This window comes from Scardinius erythrophthalmus (assembly GCF_964197995.2).
Source record: "Scardinius erythrophthalmus genome assembly, chromosome: 5".
Taxonomy (NCBI): domain Eukaryota; kingdom Metazoa; phylum Chordata; class Actinopteri; order Cypriniformes; family Leuciscidae; genus Scardinius; species Scardinius erythrophthalmus.
This window is the reverse complement of record NC_138225.1, coordinates 14,971,306-14,984,221: the sequence shown is the minus strand read 5'-3', so window position 1 is coordinate 14,984,221 and position 12,916 is coordinate 14,971,306. Positions and strand designations below refer to the sequence as shown.

The 12,916-nt window shown below is 37.9% G+C and overlaps 1 protein-coding gene across 4 annotated transcripts; it reads right to left on the bottom strand.

Annotated features, from left to right (window-relative positions):
* Nucleotides 1–4,857: 4,857 nt before the first annotated feature.
* On the bottom strand, nucleotides 4,858–12,430 carry prps1a (phosphoribosyl pyrophosphate synthetase 1A). 4 transcript variants are annotated; one of them, XM_081365971.1, is made up of 7 exons: nucleotides 12,107–12,430; nucleotides 11,206–11,395; nucleotides 10,831–10,929; nucleotides 10,490–10,614; nucleotides 7,886–8,059; nucleotides 7,590–7,749; nucleotides 4,858–6,724 (listed from the first exon to the last, which is right to left on the bottom strand). In XM_081365971.1, exons 1-7 carry the CDS (start codon nucleotides 12,226–12,228, stop codon nucleotides 6,632–6,634), a joined length of 963 nt encoding a protein of 320 aa, XP_081222097.1. In that variant the 5' UTR covers nucleotides 12,229–12,430; the 3' UTR covers nucleotides 4,858–6,631. The 4 variants fall into 4 exon arrangements, with proteins under 4 accessions (XP_081222097.1, XP_081222098.1, XP_081222099.1 ...); XM_081365972.1 differs by having other exon boundaries at nucleotides 11,212–11,395; XM_081365973.1 differs by having other exon boundaries at nucleotides 10,486–10,614; nucleotides 11,212–11,395; nucleotides 12,107–12,427.
* Nucleotides 12,431–12,916: the final 486 nt, after the last annotated feature.

The following is a 12,916-nucleotide window of genomic DNA, read 5'->3' as shown; positions in this document are numbered from 1 at the left end:
GTGCGGCCGGCGAGATAACGACAGGACACACCACGGAGAGCGCGAGTTTGACGCCGAGCTTGTGACTAGTCGGTATATTTTTGGATTAGGCTCTGTTTAACGTTGACAAACAAGCTAATTTGGCAAATCGGTTTTCCTTACAATTAGGCTACTTAATTACTGATGACTATTATTTTCATTGTTGTTTCTGCTGAGAGTGACAGGTGAATAATAAATCAAGGTTGCTGTGGGCTGTCAGCCAGAATGGGCCTGACATGATCTGTAAACCAGACCTCGAACCACTTTTTATATTTTATTGATAATAAATTCATATAGGTCATGATTCATATCGGGAAATATTTCCAAACATATCAGTAGAGAGATAGGCAACATAGGCAATTTGCAGAGACCGGGTATGGTTGTAACACGGGGAGAGTTGTAACACCACCATTTCCACCACTTGGGGATAAGATAGGAGTCATGTGATCATTTCAATATACCTACTGCCTCCCTGATAACGCATGGTGGTTGTCAAGTCTGACATTCAGAATTTATAGAGAAAAAAATGATTTTGAGGTAAAAAGGTAAATTTTTTGACCAATACTATTTTTATCTAGTATCTAAACTATTGCAGATAAAATAGTTTGACTTATATTAGATTAAAATGTAGTTTCTTAGGCAACATGTGATGCAGTTTTCCCCTGCTAATTTCAAACCAGTATGCTAATACAGCTTGCTAAATAGTGACTGACAGGGGTGGGGTGGGTTGTAACACTTCTTGAAAAAGTGTTACAACCATCCCCTTTCATACAACTGATTGATTTTAATATTTTTACAGAATGTCTATTGCAGTCTCTGGGCCCACAAAGCCTGCACTCCAGGGTTACTGGCATTCATTTGTCAGCATGGTGACTCTGATTAAGAAGACACACACACACACACACACACACACACACAGAGAGAGAGAGAGAGAGAGAGAGATATTGTTTTTTGTTAGAAATTGCATATGCTTCAAAAACAGGTTTATTGACATAAAAGAACAATGTCTCACTCCCTCTCTGGAACAGACTGTCTGAACTTGTGCGTGTGTGTGTGTGTGTGTGTGTGTGTATGTAAATGTGTCTACTTGAACAAACTTATTTAACAGTATACTTGATAAACATACTATAATTTCTAACAAAAAACAATATCTCTCTCTGTGTGTGTGTGTGTTTGTGTCTTCTTAATCAGAGTCACAGTGCTGACAAATGAATGCCGGTAACCCTGGAGTGCAGGCTTTGTGGGCCCAGAGACTTGTAACGAAGGTACACCATGTATTTGACACCAACTCACGAGGTCTGTGATATTTTTGTAGAGGATTGAATTTGGTGCCATTTGTAGTGAACACATGTGGGTACTTTGTATAAAATGTTGAGAACTCTAGCTACAAAATTCAGTGAGTTATAGTTACTGAAGCAAAAAGTGTTACAACCATACCCGGTCTCCCCTAGCCTAGCTGATATTGTCAACTGATATCGTGTATAGCCTATATGCGCCACCTACACTGTAAAAAATTTGGAGTAGGAATTACTTGAAAAAAGCTTGCTAATTTTTTTCACTCAGAAAATGCTAGTAAATTTACAACGTTTGCCAAGTAAAACCTAAACATATTTATCAGTAGCTTTAATTAGAAATCTTTAAGTTAAATTTACTTGGAATATGTAATTAAGTAAACTTTACTTAACCTAGTTAAGTGAAAGTAACAAAGATAATAAGTCATTTAACTTGGCTAGTAAAAGGTCGATTAACATCAATTCAGTTGAAATTTCCTTTGCATTACATTTCACTCTAACAATAATATTGAATTATACCAATCATTTATAGTATGTGCTTTACTTAGATTATCTAAGTAATTTATACTACATCATGTCAGATGTTAAGTCTCATGTAAATGCAAATACAGTATCTCAATACTTGGTAGACAATACACAATGACGGTAACATTTGATGGATCATTTTTGTGTTTGAATGTGTCATTTTGAGCAGAAAATTTACTTGAAATGTCACAAAATGGCAAATTACTAATCCTGAAAACAAAAGCAATGATAAAACAGTGTAAATACAGCTGGAAAACAGTGAAAAATGAACCTCATTAATTATTCAAGGTCCAGTGCATGATGGGAACCCCAGTATCAGAAAAGTTGAGTAATTTTTACTTAATTTTATTGAGTAGATATGTACGCTTTCATTTCTACTCGCTTGAATTAAGTACTGATATGGAATTTACTTAGTTTTTTTAATTATTGCCTGGACTAACTTTTTCATGTAAATTACATTGGTTTTTTTCAGTAGTATTTACTTAACCAAAAAATCATTTTTTACAGTGTAGTGCACTTGTCTATAAATGTCTACTTCTGTTTATAAACGTCTACATTAGTGTGCACTGCTTTTAGAGCTCCGTGTAGCCAACGGACATGACGCTTAAATATCCAATTAAATATTTATGTTCAAATAGCCTAACTGTCTACAACCATTCTCCTCAGACGCAGGTTGAGACACAGTTAAGTTATTAATTACGATGCTTCCCGCGGGGAACCCCGTTTTCGTGTCTGGACATTTCACAGTTATTTTGTTTTCAAAGAGGAAAAAGGAAAATACATAGGCTAGTTGTGTAGCGCAAATGCCTTCCAGCTATGAAAACGCTTTCTTTATCAAAAAAGGACTCAACATCCAACTTAAACATTCAAAGGTAGCGTACGGCAGTACGACTAATAGCACGGACATCATGTTAGCTAAAATATAGTGTTTGTTAGTGATTTAAAATTCCATAATTCATTTTTGATCGCAGTTGTATCTAAGTTTTTAGAGGCAAATTAACCAAAACTCCCGAACGCACAGGGTCAGTCAGTGAAACTAAGATAACAGCCTTGATCAACATGTATTTTAAAGTAGAATATGTAGATGGTGGAGACTTTTTTAAATATTGTGTACAATCTATAAGTATTTTTTTTCCCCCTTGTACATGTTAAAGAATTAAAAATAAAACCATATGTAATAGGCTACCTGTAGCCACTAGATGTCTGTTGCCTTTTATATAAATTATATATAGGCCCTGGGGCTCTGTAATCTAGATGGTGATCATGTCAAGACACGATTAAATAAAATTACTTTGATGATTGCTTTTTACCTGACTTTATATACAGTGAGGAAAATAAGTATTTGAACACCCTGCTATTTTGCAAGTTCTCCCACTTAGAAATCATGGAGGGGTCTGAAATGGTCATCGTAGGTGCATGTCCACTGTGAGAGACAATCTAAAAAAAAAAAAAAAATCCAGAAATCACAATGTATGATTTAACTATTTATTTATATGATACAGCTGCAAATAAGTATTTGAACACCTGAGAAAATCAATGTTAATATTTGGTACAGTAGCCTTTGTTTGCAATTACAGAGGTCAAACGTTTCCTGTAGTTTTTCACCAGGTTTGCACACACTGCAGGAGGGATTTTGGCCCACTCCTCCACACAGATCTTCTCTAGATCAGTCAGGTTTCTGGGCTGTCACTGAGAAACACAGAGTTTGAGCTCCCTCCAAAGATTCTCTATTGGGTTTAGGTCTGGAGACTGGCTAGGCCACGCCAGAACCTTGATATGCTTCTTACAGAGCCACTCCTTGGTTATCCTGGCTGTGTGCTTCGGGTCATTGTCATGTTGGAAGACCCAGCCTTGACCCATCTTCAATGCTCTAACTGAGGGAAGGAGGTTGTTCCCCAAAATCTCGCAATACATGGCCCCGGTCATCCTCTCCTTAATACAGTGCAGTCGCCCTGTCCCATGTGCAGAAAAACACCCCCAAAGCATGATGCTACCACCCCCATGCTTCACAGTAGGGTTGGTGTTCTTGGGATGGTACTCATCATTCTTCTTCCTCCAAACACGTTTAGTGGAATTATGACCAAAAAGTTCTATTTTGGTCTCATCTGACCACATGACTTTCTCCCAGGACTCCTCTGGATCATCCAAATGGTCATTGGCAAACTTAAGACGGGCCTTGACATGTGCTGGTTTAAGCAGGTGAACCTTCCGTGCCATGCATGATTTCAAACCGTGACGTCTTAGTGTATTACCAACAGTAACCTTGGAAACGGTGGTCCCAGCTCTTTTCATGTCATTGACCAGCTCCTCCCGTGTAGTTCTGGGCTGATTTCTCACCTTTCTTAGGATCATTGAGACCCCACGAGGTGAGATCTTGCATTTTTTCACCAAGCTGCTTGGCAATTTCCCCGTAGCCCTTTCCAGCCTTGTGGAGGTGTACAATTTTGTCTCTAGTGTCTTTGGACAGCTCTTTGGTCTTGGCCATGTTAGTAGTTGGATTCTTACTGATTGTATGGGGTGGACAGGTGTCTTTATGCAGCTAACGACCTCAAACAGGTGCATCTAATTTAGGATAATAAATGGAGTGGAGGTGGACATTTTAAAGGCAGACTAACAGGTCTTTGAGGGTCAGAATTCTAGCTGATAGACAGGTGTTCAAATACTTATTTGCTGCTGTATCATACAAATAAATAGTTAAAAAATCATATATTGTGATTTCTGGATTATTTTTTTTAGATTATGTCTCTCACAGTGGACATGCACCTACGATGACAATTTCAGACCCCTCCATGATTTCCAAGTGGGAGAACTTGCAAAATAGCAGGGTGTTCAAATACTTATTTTCCTCACTGTATGTGACCTTAAAGGAATCCAAAAGTAATCAGATTACATTACTTTCATAATGTGGTGCTTGGATTACGTTACTGAATACATTTTTATTAAGTAATTTGTAACTGCAACAGAATACATTTTAAAAGTAACCCTCCCAACCCTATATAATAATTGGAAAAGCAAGCAGGTGTGCAGTTTATACATGAAATGCTTTACTTGTTCTGTATTCAGACAAGATACAGTCGTCAGTATTTTTTTTCCTTCATTAAGGCAAACGGCATAGACCTATCAAATCAAGCTCTGCCATCTCACATACTTCTCCAGTGTAAGCTGTAGGATAGGTGTATTCTCTGAGCTCGTTTAAAGGGTTAGTTCACCCAAAAACGAAAATGTCTGTTGTTAATGACTCACCCTCATGTCGTTCCAAACCCATAAGACCTTTGTTCGTATTCAGAACACAAATTAAGATATTTTTGATGAAATCCGAGAGCTTTCTGACCCCCCATTGACTGCAATGTAATTGACACTTTCAGGCCCAGAAAGGTAGTGAAGACATTGTAAAAATAGTCCATGTGACTACAGTGGTTCAACCTTAATATTATGAAATGACGAGAATACTTTGTGTACAAAAAACAACAAAGCAAAACAAAAATGATTTTTCAACATTTTCTTCTGTTTACGTGAGCACCACGACACACATGTGATGCTGATGCAGGAGCCGGCGTTCAAAGTATTCTCATTGCTTCATTAAAATTAAGGTTGAACCACTGTGGTCACATGGACTATTTCAACAAAGTCTTCACTACCTCTCTGGGCCCTGAAATTGTCAAAGTTGCAGTCGATAGGGGGGTTAGAAAGCCCTGATTTCATCAAAAATAACTTAATTTGTGTTCCAAATACGAATGAAGGTCTTAGGGGTTTGGAACGACATGAGGGTGAGTAAGTAACAACATACATTTCATTTTTTGGGGTGAACTAACCCCTTAAGTAGCATGGGAAAAAAGAAACATACTTCAAAGAACAAACACACTGACCCACACAGACATAAGCAAGAAACAACGAAAATATGGTTCAATAGGCTGATTGTTCAGGCCAATTCCACAGTAGCCACTTAATAGGACTTGAGTGTGTGTTTTCAGCCCAATCTGAAGGGCACTTCCAGATCTGTGTTCAAGCAAACCAAAACACTGCCTAACTGTAAACATGAACAAACATCCTAACCACAACTTTTTTTTCTTTTTTTAAATGACCTAATTTGTCCACTCAGATTTTGGCTTTTGCCCTATCAAGACCCTGAAAAGATGAAAATCAATAAAGTAAATAAAATAAAATAAAACCTGAGAAGAGGAACAAAAAGGAAGAAAAAAATCCAGCTGCCATAACAACGGCAATCTAAAGGGGCCTAACCCATCTCTATTCTTTACCAATCTTGCCACATGTTAGTAATTATATTCTATAACAAAAATAAGATACAAAACTCATAAACGTCCATCGTACCTTAAGTTAAACAGTAAACTTGGAGTTAAAATACCAAAAAAAAATCCAGTTTTACAGGAGATTTTCCATTATAAGAATTACAAGTTTTTTTGTCTAATTGTTGCTTTAAATGGTTTCTTAGGAAATAACAGACAGACAAACATGCAAGTAACATTTATGCAACAGTGTGACGGGTGAAATTCAATGAGTGGATAGTAGATGGAAATCAAGATGATAGAAGTATCAAATTATTACATTTCACAATGTTCTTGGGGGGAAAAAAGGGGAGTCAGCACATGCAGCAGAAAGGGGGAAAGCTTTCATTCTTTTCATTCACTGTCCAGGATATGTCTTCAGTTAAATGACGCGTATGTGAGACTCTTACGTGTGACAGACCCAGCAATGGTTCTCCATCATGCGAGTCTGTACACTCATGACGTGTAAAGAGATGACGTGTGTGTGTGCGTGTGTCTGCATGTATGTGCGTGTTACAAAGGAACGTGGCTGAACAGGTATGAGACCGACTCCCCATTATGAGTTCGCCTGATGGCTTCAGCCAGGATCATAGAAATGTCGATCACCTGGAGAGGGAGAGAAAAATAAATCAGTCAGAATGCTCAGAGTAAAGAACAACAACTAAAAAAAATACTATCTGTACAGTAAAACAACCAAATCAGATATAATATTCCAGAAGTTAAAACCAGATTACACTACCGGTCAAATGTTTGTTTGTTGTTGGGAAGAATTTAATACTTTAATTCAGCAAGGATGCATTAAATTGCTGTTCTTCGATATTCATTAAAAAAAAAAAAAAAAATGATGAAAATAATTTACTAAAAATATTCAGCGGCAACATTCATTCATAGTAATAAGTATTCATTTATAGCAAATATACTGATATTAATAAGAAATGTTTCCTGAATACCAAATCAGCATATTAGAATGATTTCTGAAGGATCATTTGTCACTGAAGACTGGAGTAAAGCTGAAAATTCATCTTTGTCATCACAGGAATAAATTACATTTGAAAATATATTCAAATAGAAAACACTTATTTTAAAATTGTAATAATATTTCACAATATTCCTGGATTTACTGTATTTTTACTCAAATAAAATCTAGCCTCAGCTAACTTTTAAACAATAGTGTACATGTATTACAAATGTATGGTAAAATTGTGAGACCATAATAGAGTTGCATATCATCACTGATTTGATTCAGATTCACAAGCTTGAGATTCGATTCTGACTTTGAAACACATATTATACAATTATTGCATAATCATGTGATTATGTATAATTACAATACTGTGTGACCGGAAACATTTGTTTGAATTATTTTTAAAAATAGATCTTGAAGAATCGATATTTAAATTGATTGTTATTATTTGGAAATTATTACCCATCCCTAAACCATAACAGTTTTTTATATGATAAATGTCTGTGCCTGAATCTTGTTGCAGTGTTTGATTTTGTCCTCCTGTGGAATTGTGTTGGTGACCACGACGGCCTCAAAGTTGGCATTGTTGATCCGAGAAATGGCAGGCCCAGAGAAGATGCCGTGAGTCAAGATGGCGTAGACTTTAGTGGCTCCTGCAGACACCAGTCTGATAGAGGACAGAGACGCACATATGCGGTTAAAAAACAGACAGGCCTGTATGGAGGCATGACAGATTACTAGGATAATCATGAATGTGCATGTGTTTGAGCATGAAAGTGATCGTGTATCACGCGAGTCCTCACTTGTCAGCCGCGTGACATACTGTCCCACACGTGTCCGCCATGTCATCTACTAAAATCGCCACTCGGTCCTTCACGTCCCCAACCAGCACCATACGATCCACCTCATTGGCCTTCTTCCGCTCCTTGTGGATTAGGGCAAAGTCCACGTTCAGTCGGTCAGCGATGGATGTTACTCTGATAAAATGAACACACAATTCTTAGGTAGCATTCTGTACAACAGAGAGAAATGACAATGGATGCATTCAGGCTTCTCTGCAAGTATCATATACAGACATCACAGATAGGCCACATGCGCAAATGTCAGTAAAAACAAGTACAAACTCCAGTCACAGTGTGTGTAAGATCACTCACTCACTCGAGTGCCTTAAATTGTTACAAAAGGGGGCGCTGCAGTCAGTCCATTTCTCCAGAAACAAATCACATGATGTAATCAGCGTGATTAAATTAGCCAAGCTTTAAAAGGCTTCAAACAGATTTGAAAAAAATGCCCACCACTATATTGTACAGCTAAAGGTTTAGGCCAAGCCATCGACTGTTAGCAGAGAAATCACACACTCACACACAAACACACAAAAAACCTGACATTTCCTCACCCTCCACACCTAAAAAGAGTAAAACACACTCATGTCCATCGTCTTGAAAGAGCCTTATCAACATTATGAACTAGAATCCTCCAGGTTTAACAACCTGAAAGGGTTATGTTGCTTTAAATCATATTATTTGCAATCCAATACTTAAAAAGATCACAAAATACATTCTTTTTTTTTTTTACTTTTTAAACAAACTGGAAATCTAAATGACAAGAATGACAGTGAAACAAGAAAAGAAATAAGTGAGGAAGAGAATGGGTCTCATTCAATGATAATTGTGTAAATTATTCTAATTTATACATGGTGGTCCAAATTTAGACCACGTGCATACAGACACTCGTTTGTTCTTAACCTTATTGGAATGTTAATGAAGTTGGATTATCCTGAATTCGCCACCTCTCGCCCCCGGTTAGTAATTTGTGTAAAACACGCCCAAATCATTTCCATATGTGGTGTTTCCACACAGCTTCTGGTCACTCAGCAAACATGGAAATATTATTAGGCCTTACTTACTTTTTCCTCATAAAAGAAAAAAGGTTTATTATATATAATATAATATAATATAATATAATATAATATATACACACACTGACTTAAGACATAAGTGACTATGTTTACTTGCCAAGACGGACCTTTCAACAATTTTGTTTGAAAAGGTCTGTTCAAGCGCAAGATGCGTGAAAGAGCTCAATTCAGTATCGCACGCTCACTGAGACGTGTGCTTCGAGAAACAAATTCAGTTCCCTTTCACGTCTTCTTGTGCTTGATTATATAACTTGACAATGCTTTAACTTTCATGATGATGCATCACTGGCCCGTCAACTTTCCTGAGCGTTGTTCACTTTAAAATAAAAATTACCCCATAATTTACTCACCCTCAAGCCATGTATATGACTTTCCTATACTATACACCAAGTATATGACAAGGTGTGTGACTTTCTTCTTTCTAGTTATATTAATAAACACCCTGACGCTTGCAAGCATTATAATGGCAGTGGATTGCAACCATCAGATTGAAGCTCAAAAAGTGCATCCATCCATTATAAAAGAGCTCCACATGGCTCCGGGGGGTTAATAAAGGCCCTCTGAAGCAAAGCGATGAGTTTGTGTAAGAAACATATTCATATTTTACACGCTACCAAGTAAAATTCTAGCTTCTGGCTAAACGCAGTCTACTTGCCCCTGATGCGCAACTTACGCAACTCATGACGTCAGAAGTAACGTAGTGCGTCATGGCGTAGCGTAAATATCAGCAGTACGTCACATTACTCGCATAAGTTGCACTTTACACTGAAGTACAATCCGTATGTTCGTTTGGCCGGAAGCTAGTTATTTTACTTAAGTTTTAAATATGAATATGTTTCTTACACAAACTCATCGCTTTGCTTCAGAGGGCCTTTATTAACCCCCCGGAGCCATGTGGAGCTCTTTTATAATGGATGGATGCACTTTTTGAGCTTCAATCTGATGGTTGCAATCCACTGCCATTATAGCGTCAGGGTGTTTATTAATATAACTCCGATTACATTTGTCTGAAAGAAGAAAGTCATACACCTAGTGAGTAAATAATGGGGTAATTTTCATTTTAAAGTGAACTACTCCTTTAATGTTTTCACAATACTGCATTGTTAGAATTCATAAAAATGTTACCGGCCAACTGGCGACTGACACTGTTTCACACACTCGCCAACAACATTTTTATTCACATGTGGTGCTTGGCGAGTGTTAATTTTAGGCCCTAAACATAAATATAAATATATAAACATGTAAATGCATATAAAAACGTTTATAAGACCACCGAGACTGTGATTTTTGCCTATCTGGTTTCAGTTGATTTTACATTTATTGTGAAGTTATTCTAAACTTTTGGTACAACAATTGATGGATGATGATTTATTTGTTTGTGAAACCCTTTGTACGCAGGTATCACACATATTTCTGCATACACATGGGTCACTGAACGAGACCCGATGTTTTTGAGAGCGAGGCAGGAGAGGAAATAGAAAAAACACACCTCTTGGCTCCACCGGCATCAGGAGAAACAATGGTGCAATTCTTCCACTCATTGATGTTTTCCTTTATCCATTTGAGGACTGCTGGCTCAGCATACAAGTTATCAACTGGGATGTCAAAGAATCCCTGAAAAAAAAAAAACACATCGACTTAAAATCATACCTTGAGCAAAAACGCAAAAAAAAAAAAACTTTGTGTCCAAGTCTCGAAACTATAAAATGTAATGCCCACCCAGTTTTACATGTGCCTGACTGTAGGGTTATGTCACTGATCTCTGTTCGTGAGAGATAAGGGTTTGTTTTGAGTCTGTAGGGAACAGGGAAGGCGTTTTACTGGGTGTACCTGAATTTGAGATGCATGTAGGTCCATAGTGATGATGTGGTCTGCTCCGGCTACAGACAGCATGTTGGCGACCAGCTTGGCTGAGATTGGAGCCCGACTCTACCAGACAAAATTTTCACTCGTAACTAAACACACACTCATAAACAGGTATAATCACGACCATTAACTATAGACACATTAACAGGAAAAGAGCAAGCATCATTAGCCATGCCTTATAAGTTGCCAAGAGGCCAGACAAGGAGAATACAAGAAACACACACTGACACCACAGAAGAAAGACTTACAGAAAGTAGCCCACATGGATCCACCAACAGTGTTGTGATTAATGTATGATCAACTGTGTGTACATGTTAATAAGCAAGCTGTTTCTCTCACCCCCACCTTGTCCTTCTTGTCCTGCCGAGCGTAGGGAAAGCAAGGAATGACCGCGGTGACTCTGGATGCTGACGCAATCTTACAGGCATTGATCATGATCAACAGCTCCATAAGATTGTCGTTTATTTCGCCACAGCCACTCTGGACAATATATACATCTTCTCCACGCACACTCTCTCCTATCTCAACACTACACACAAAAAAACAGACAAAAACACAGATAAGGCTGAGTCTCAATCACTAAAGACAGTACACAATAAATCTATATTTGTCAGCCTGATTAAAGGGGAGTATCTGATACGAGCTGATATTTGGTCTTGACTGTTAACCATTGCAAAAACAAACTGAAACTGTTGCGTCAAGAACCTGGCTACATTTATCAAAAGTCAGGAGCAGATAAAGAGTAAGAGACATTTTATCTTAGGGTCACAAGCCTTCCACTCATCTTGGGCTAAATGTCAATTATATAAACAGACAGCAGAGCCAATATGATTTTTCAGGTCTACATATGAGAGTTGTGTATTTTATTTTATTTTAAATTATGTGTTAATGTGTACAGCAGTATTACAACTATTAATGATAAATAATAATAATACAGCTGCATTTCAAAAGGGCACAATTAATAACGGTATGACTCCTCACGTGGCAGAGGAGGCCAGACAGGACGTTTAAAATTAGCATTAGCGGCCCTAGAGTCACATGCTTAATGCAGGTGCATGCTGGGAAACTGAGTCTGTTGCATGATTGAGGTGCATTGCGCCAGACGACATCTTCCAATTCAGAAAACTACAAACTAAAAAAACAAAACATGGTTACCATGTGTTTACCATTCCGTGTACCATAGCCAAAACATTACGTGAAAGCATAGTTTCAGTATCAATTCTGACTGAAAATAACTCACCAGGTTTCCTGATTGCTGAATTTTTTGGTGACCACTTTGCCCAGCTCGAGTCCCAGTCGGTCCGCGATCTTCTGCGACAGATCCGGATGCGAACTGCCGCTAAAAATCTTTATATTTGGCATTCTTGGCTGATCCGTGGTGCCTATAGTGTCGGGGTGCTGTACAGTGTTTTTTACAAAACACTGTAAGTGAAATTCTCTTCTGATTCAATGTTAACCTCAATAAAGTGAGTGCAGTGCAGAGAGGGCCTTGGTACCGGTTATCTGATTTCGGGTCCGTCCACGCAGCAAATGTACTATGTGCCCTTGTGGCCCCGCCCCCTTCAAGCAAAAACACACCCATAAACTGTGGCGCTCGTCAATTTCTGGGATATGATTGGATACATTTCTAGGGGCTTGATGACTGACAACTAAACAGACAGATGCGCGCAACACGCGTTAATGATGTTCCAGTTTACAGTTTCAGCTTAATGTAACTATATTATAAAGCTTAACAAATGACATACAATTAGAAACCAGCTAATTAGCCTAATATAGATAGAAATGTCGTAAGTCTTATGTCATCAAGGCTTGTTTTATTAAACCTGTCCTGTGTATCATAGCCTACAAACAGATGAAATATAAAAAATCATTTGCAAGGATGAAAATAATTTCTGTATTGTAAATTCTGTTAGTTTTTAAGTTCAGTGATTTCTACGGAAAATCTCTGGTTTCATAGTTAATAGTGCACTCGTGTGGTATAAGAGGTGTAACAAGCAGTGTGTCCCTTGAACTGCATGCTGTAGTTAGTAAAAACTGCCATCAAAGCTGA

What these genes read in the sequence shown, in the direction of transcription:
- prps1a (XM_081365971.1), bottom strand. Translation starts at nt 12,228, where the DNA reads ATGCCAAATATAAAGATTTTTAGCGGCAGTTCGCATCCGGATCTGTCG. An exon ending in GTATGTCACGCGGCTGACAA is followed by an intron (nt 7,750 to 7,885) that starts GTGAGGACTCGC and finishes GTCCTCTATCAG; the next exon opens with ACTGGTGTCTGCAGGAGCCA. An exon ending in AACACTGCAACAAGATTCAG is followed by an intron (nt 6,725 to 7,589) that starts GCACAGACATTT and finishes CTCCCTCTCCAG; the next exon opens with GTGATCGACATTTCTATGAT.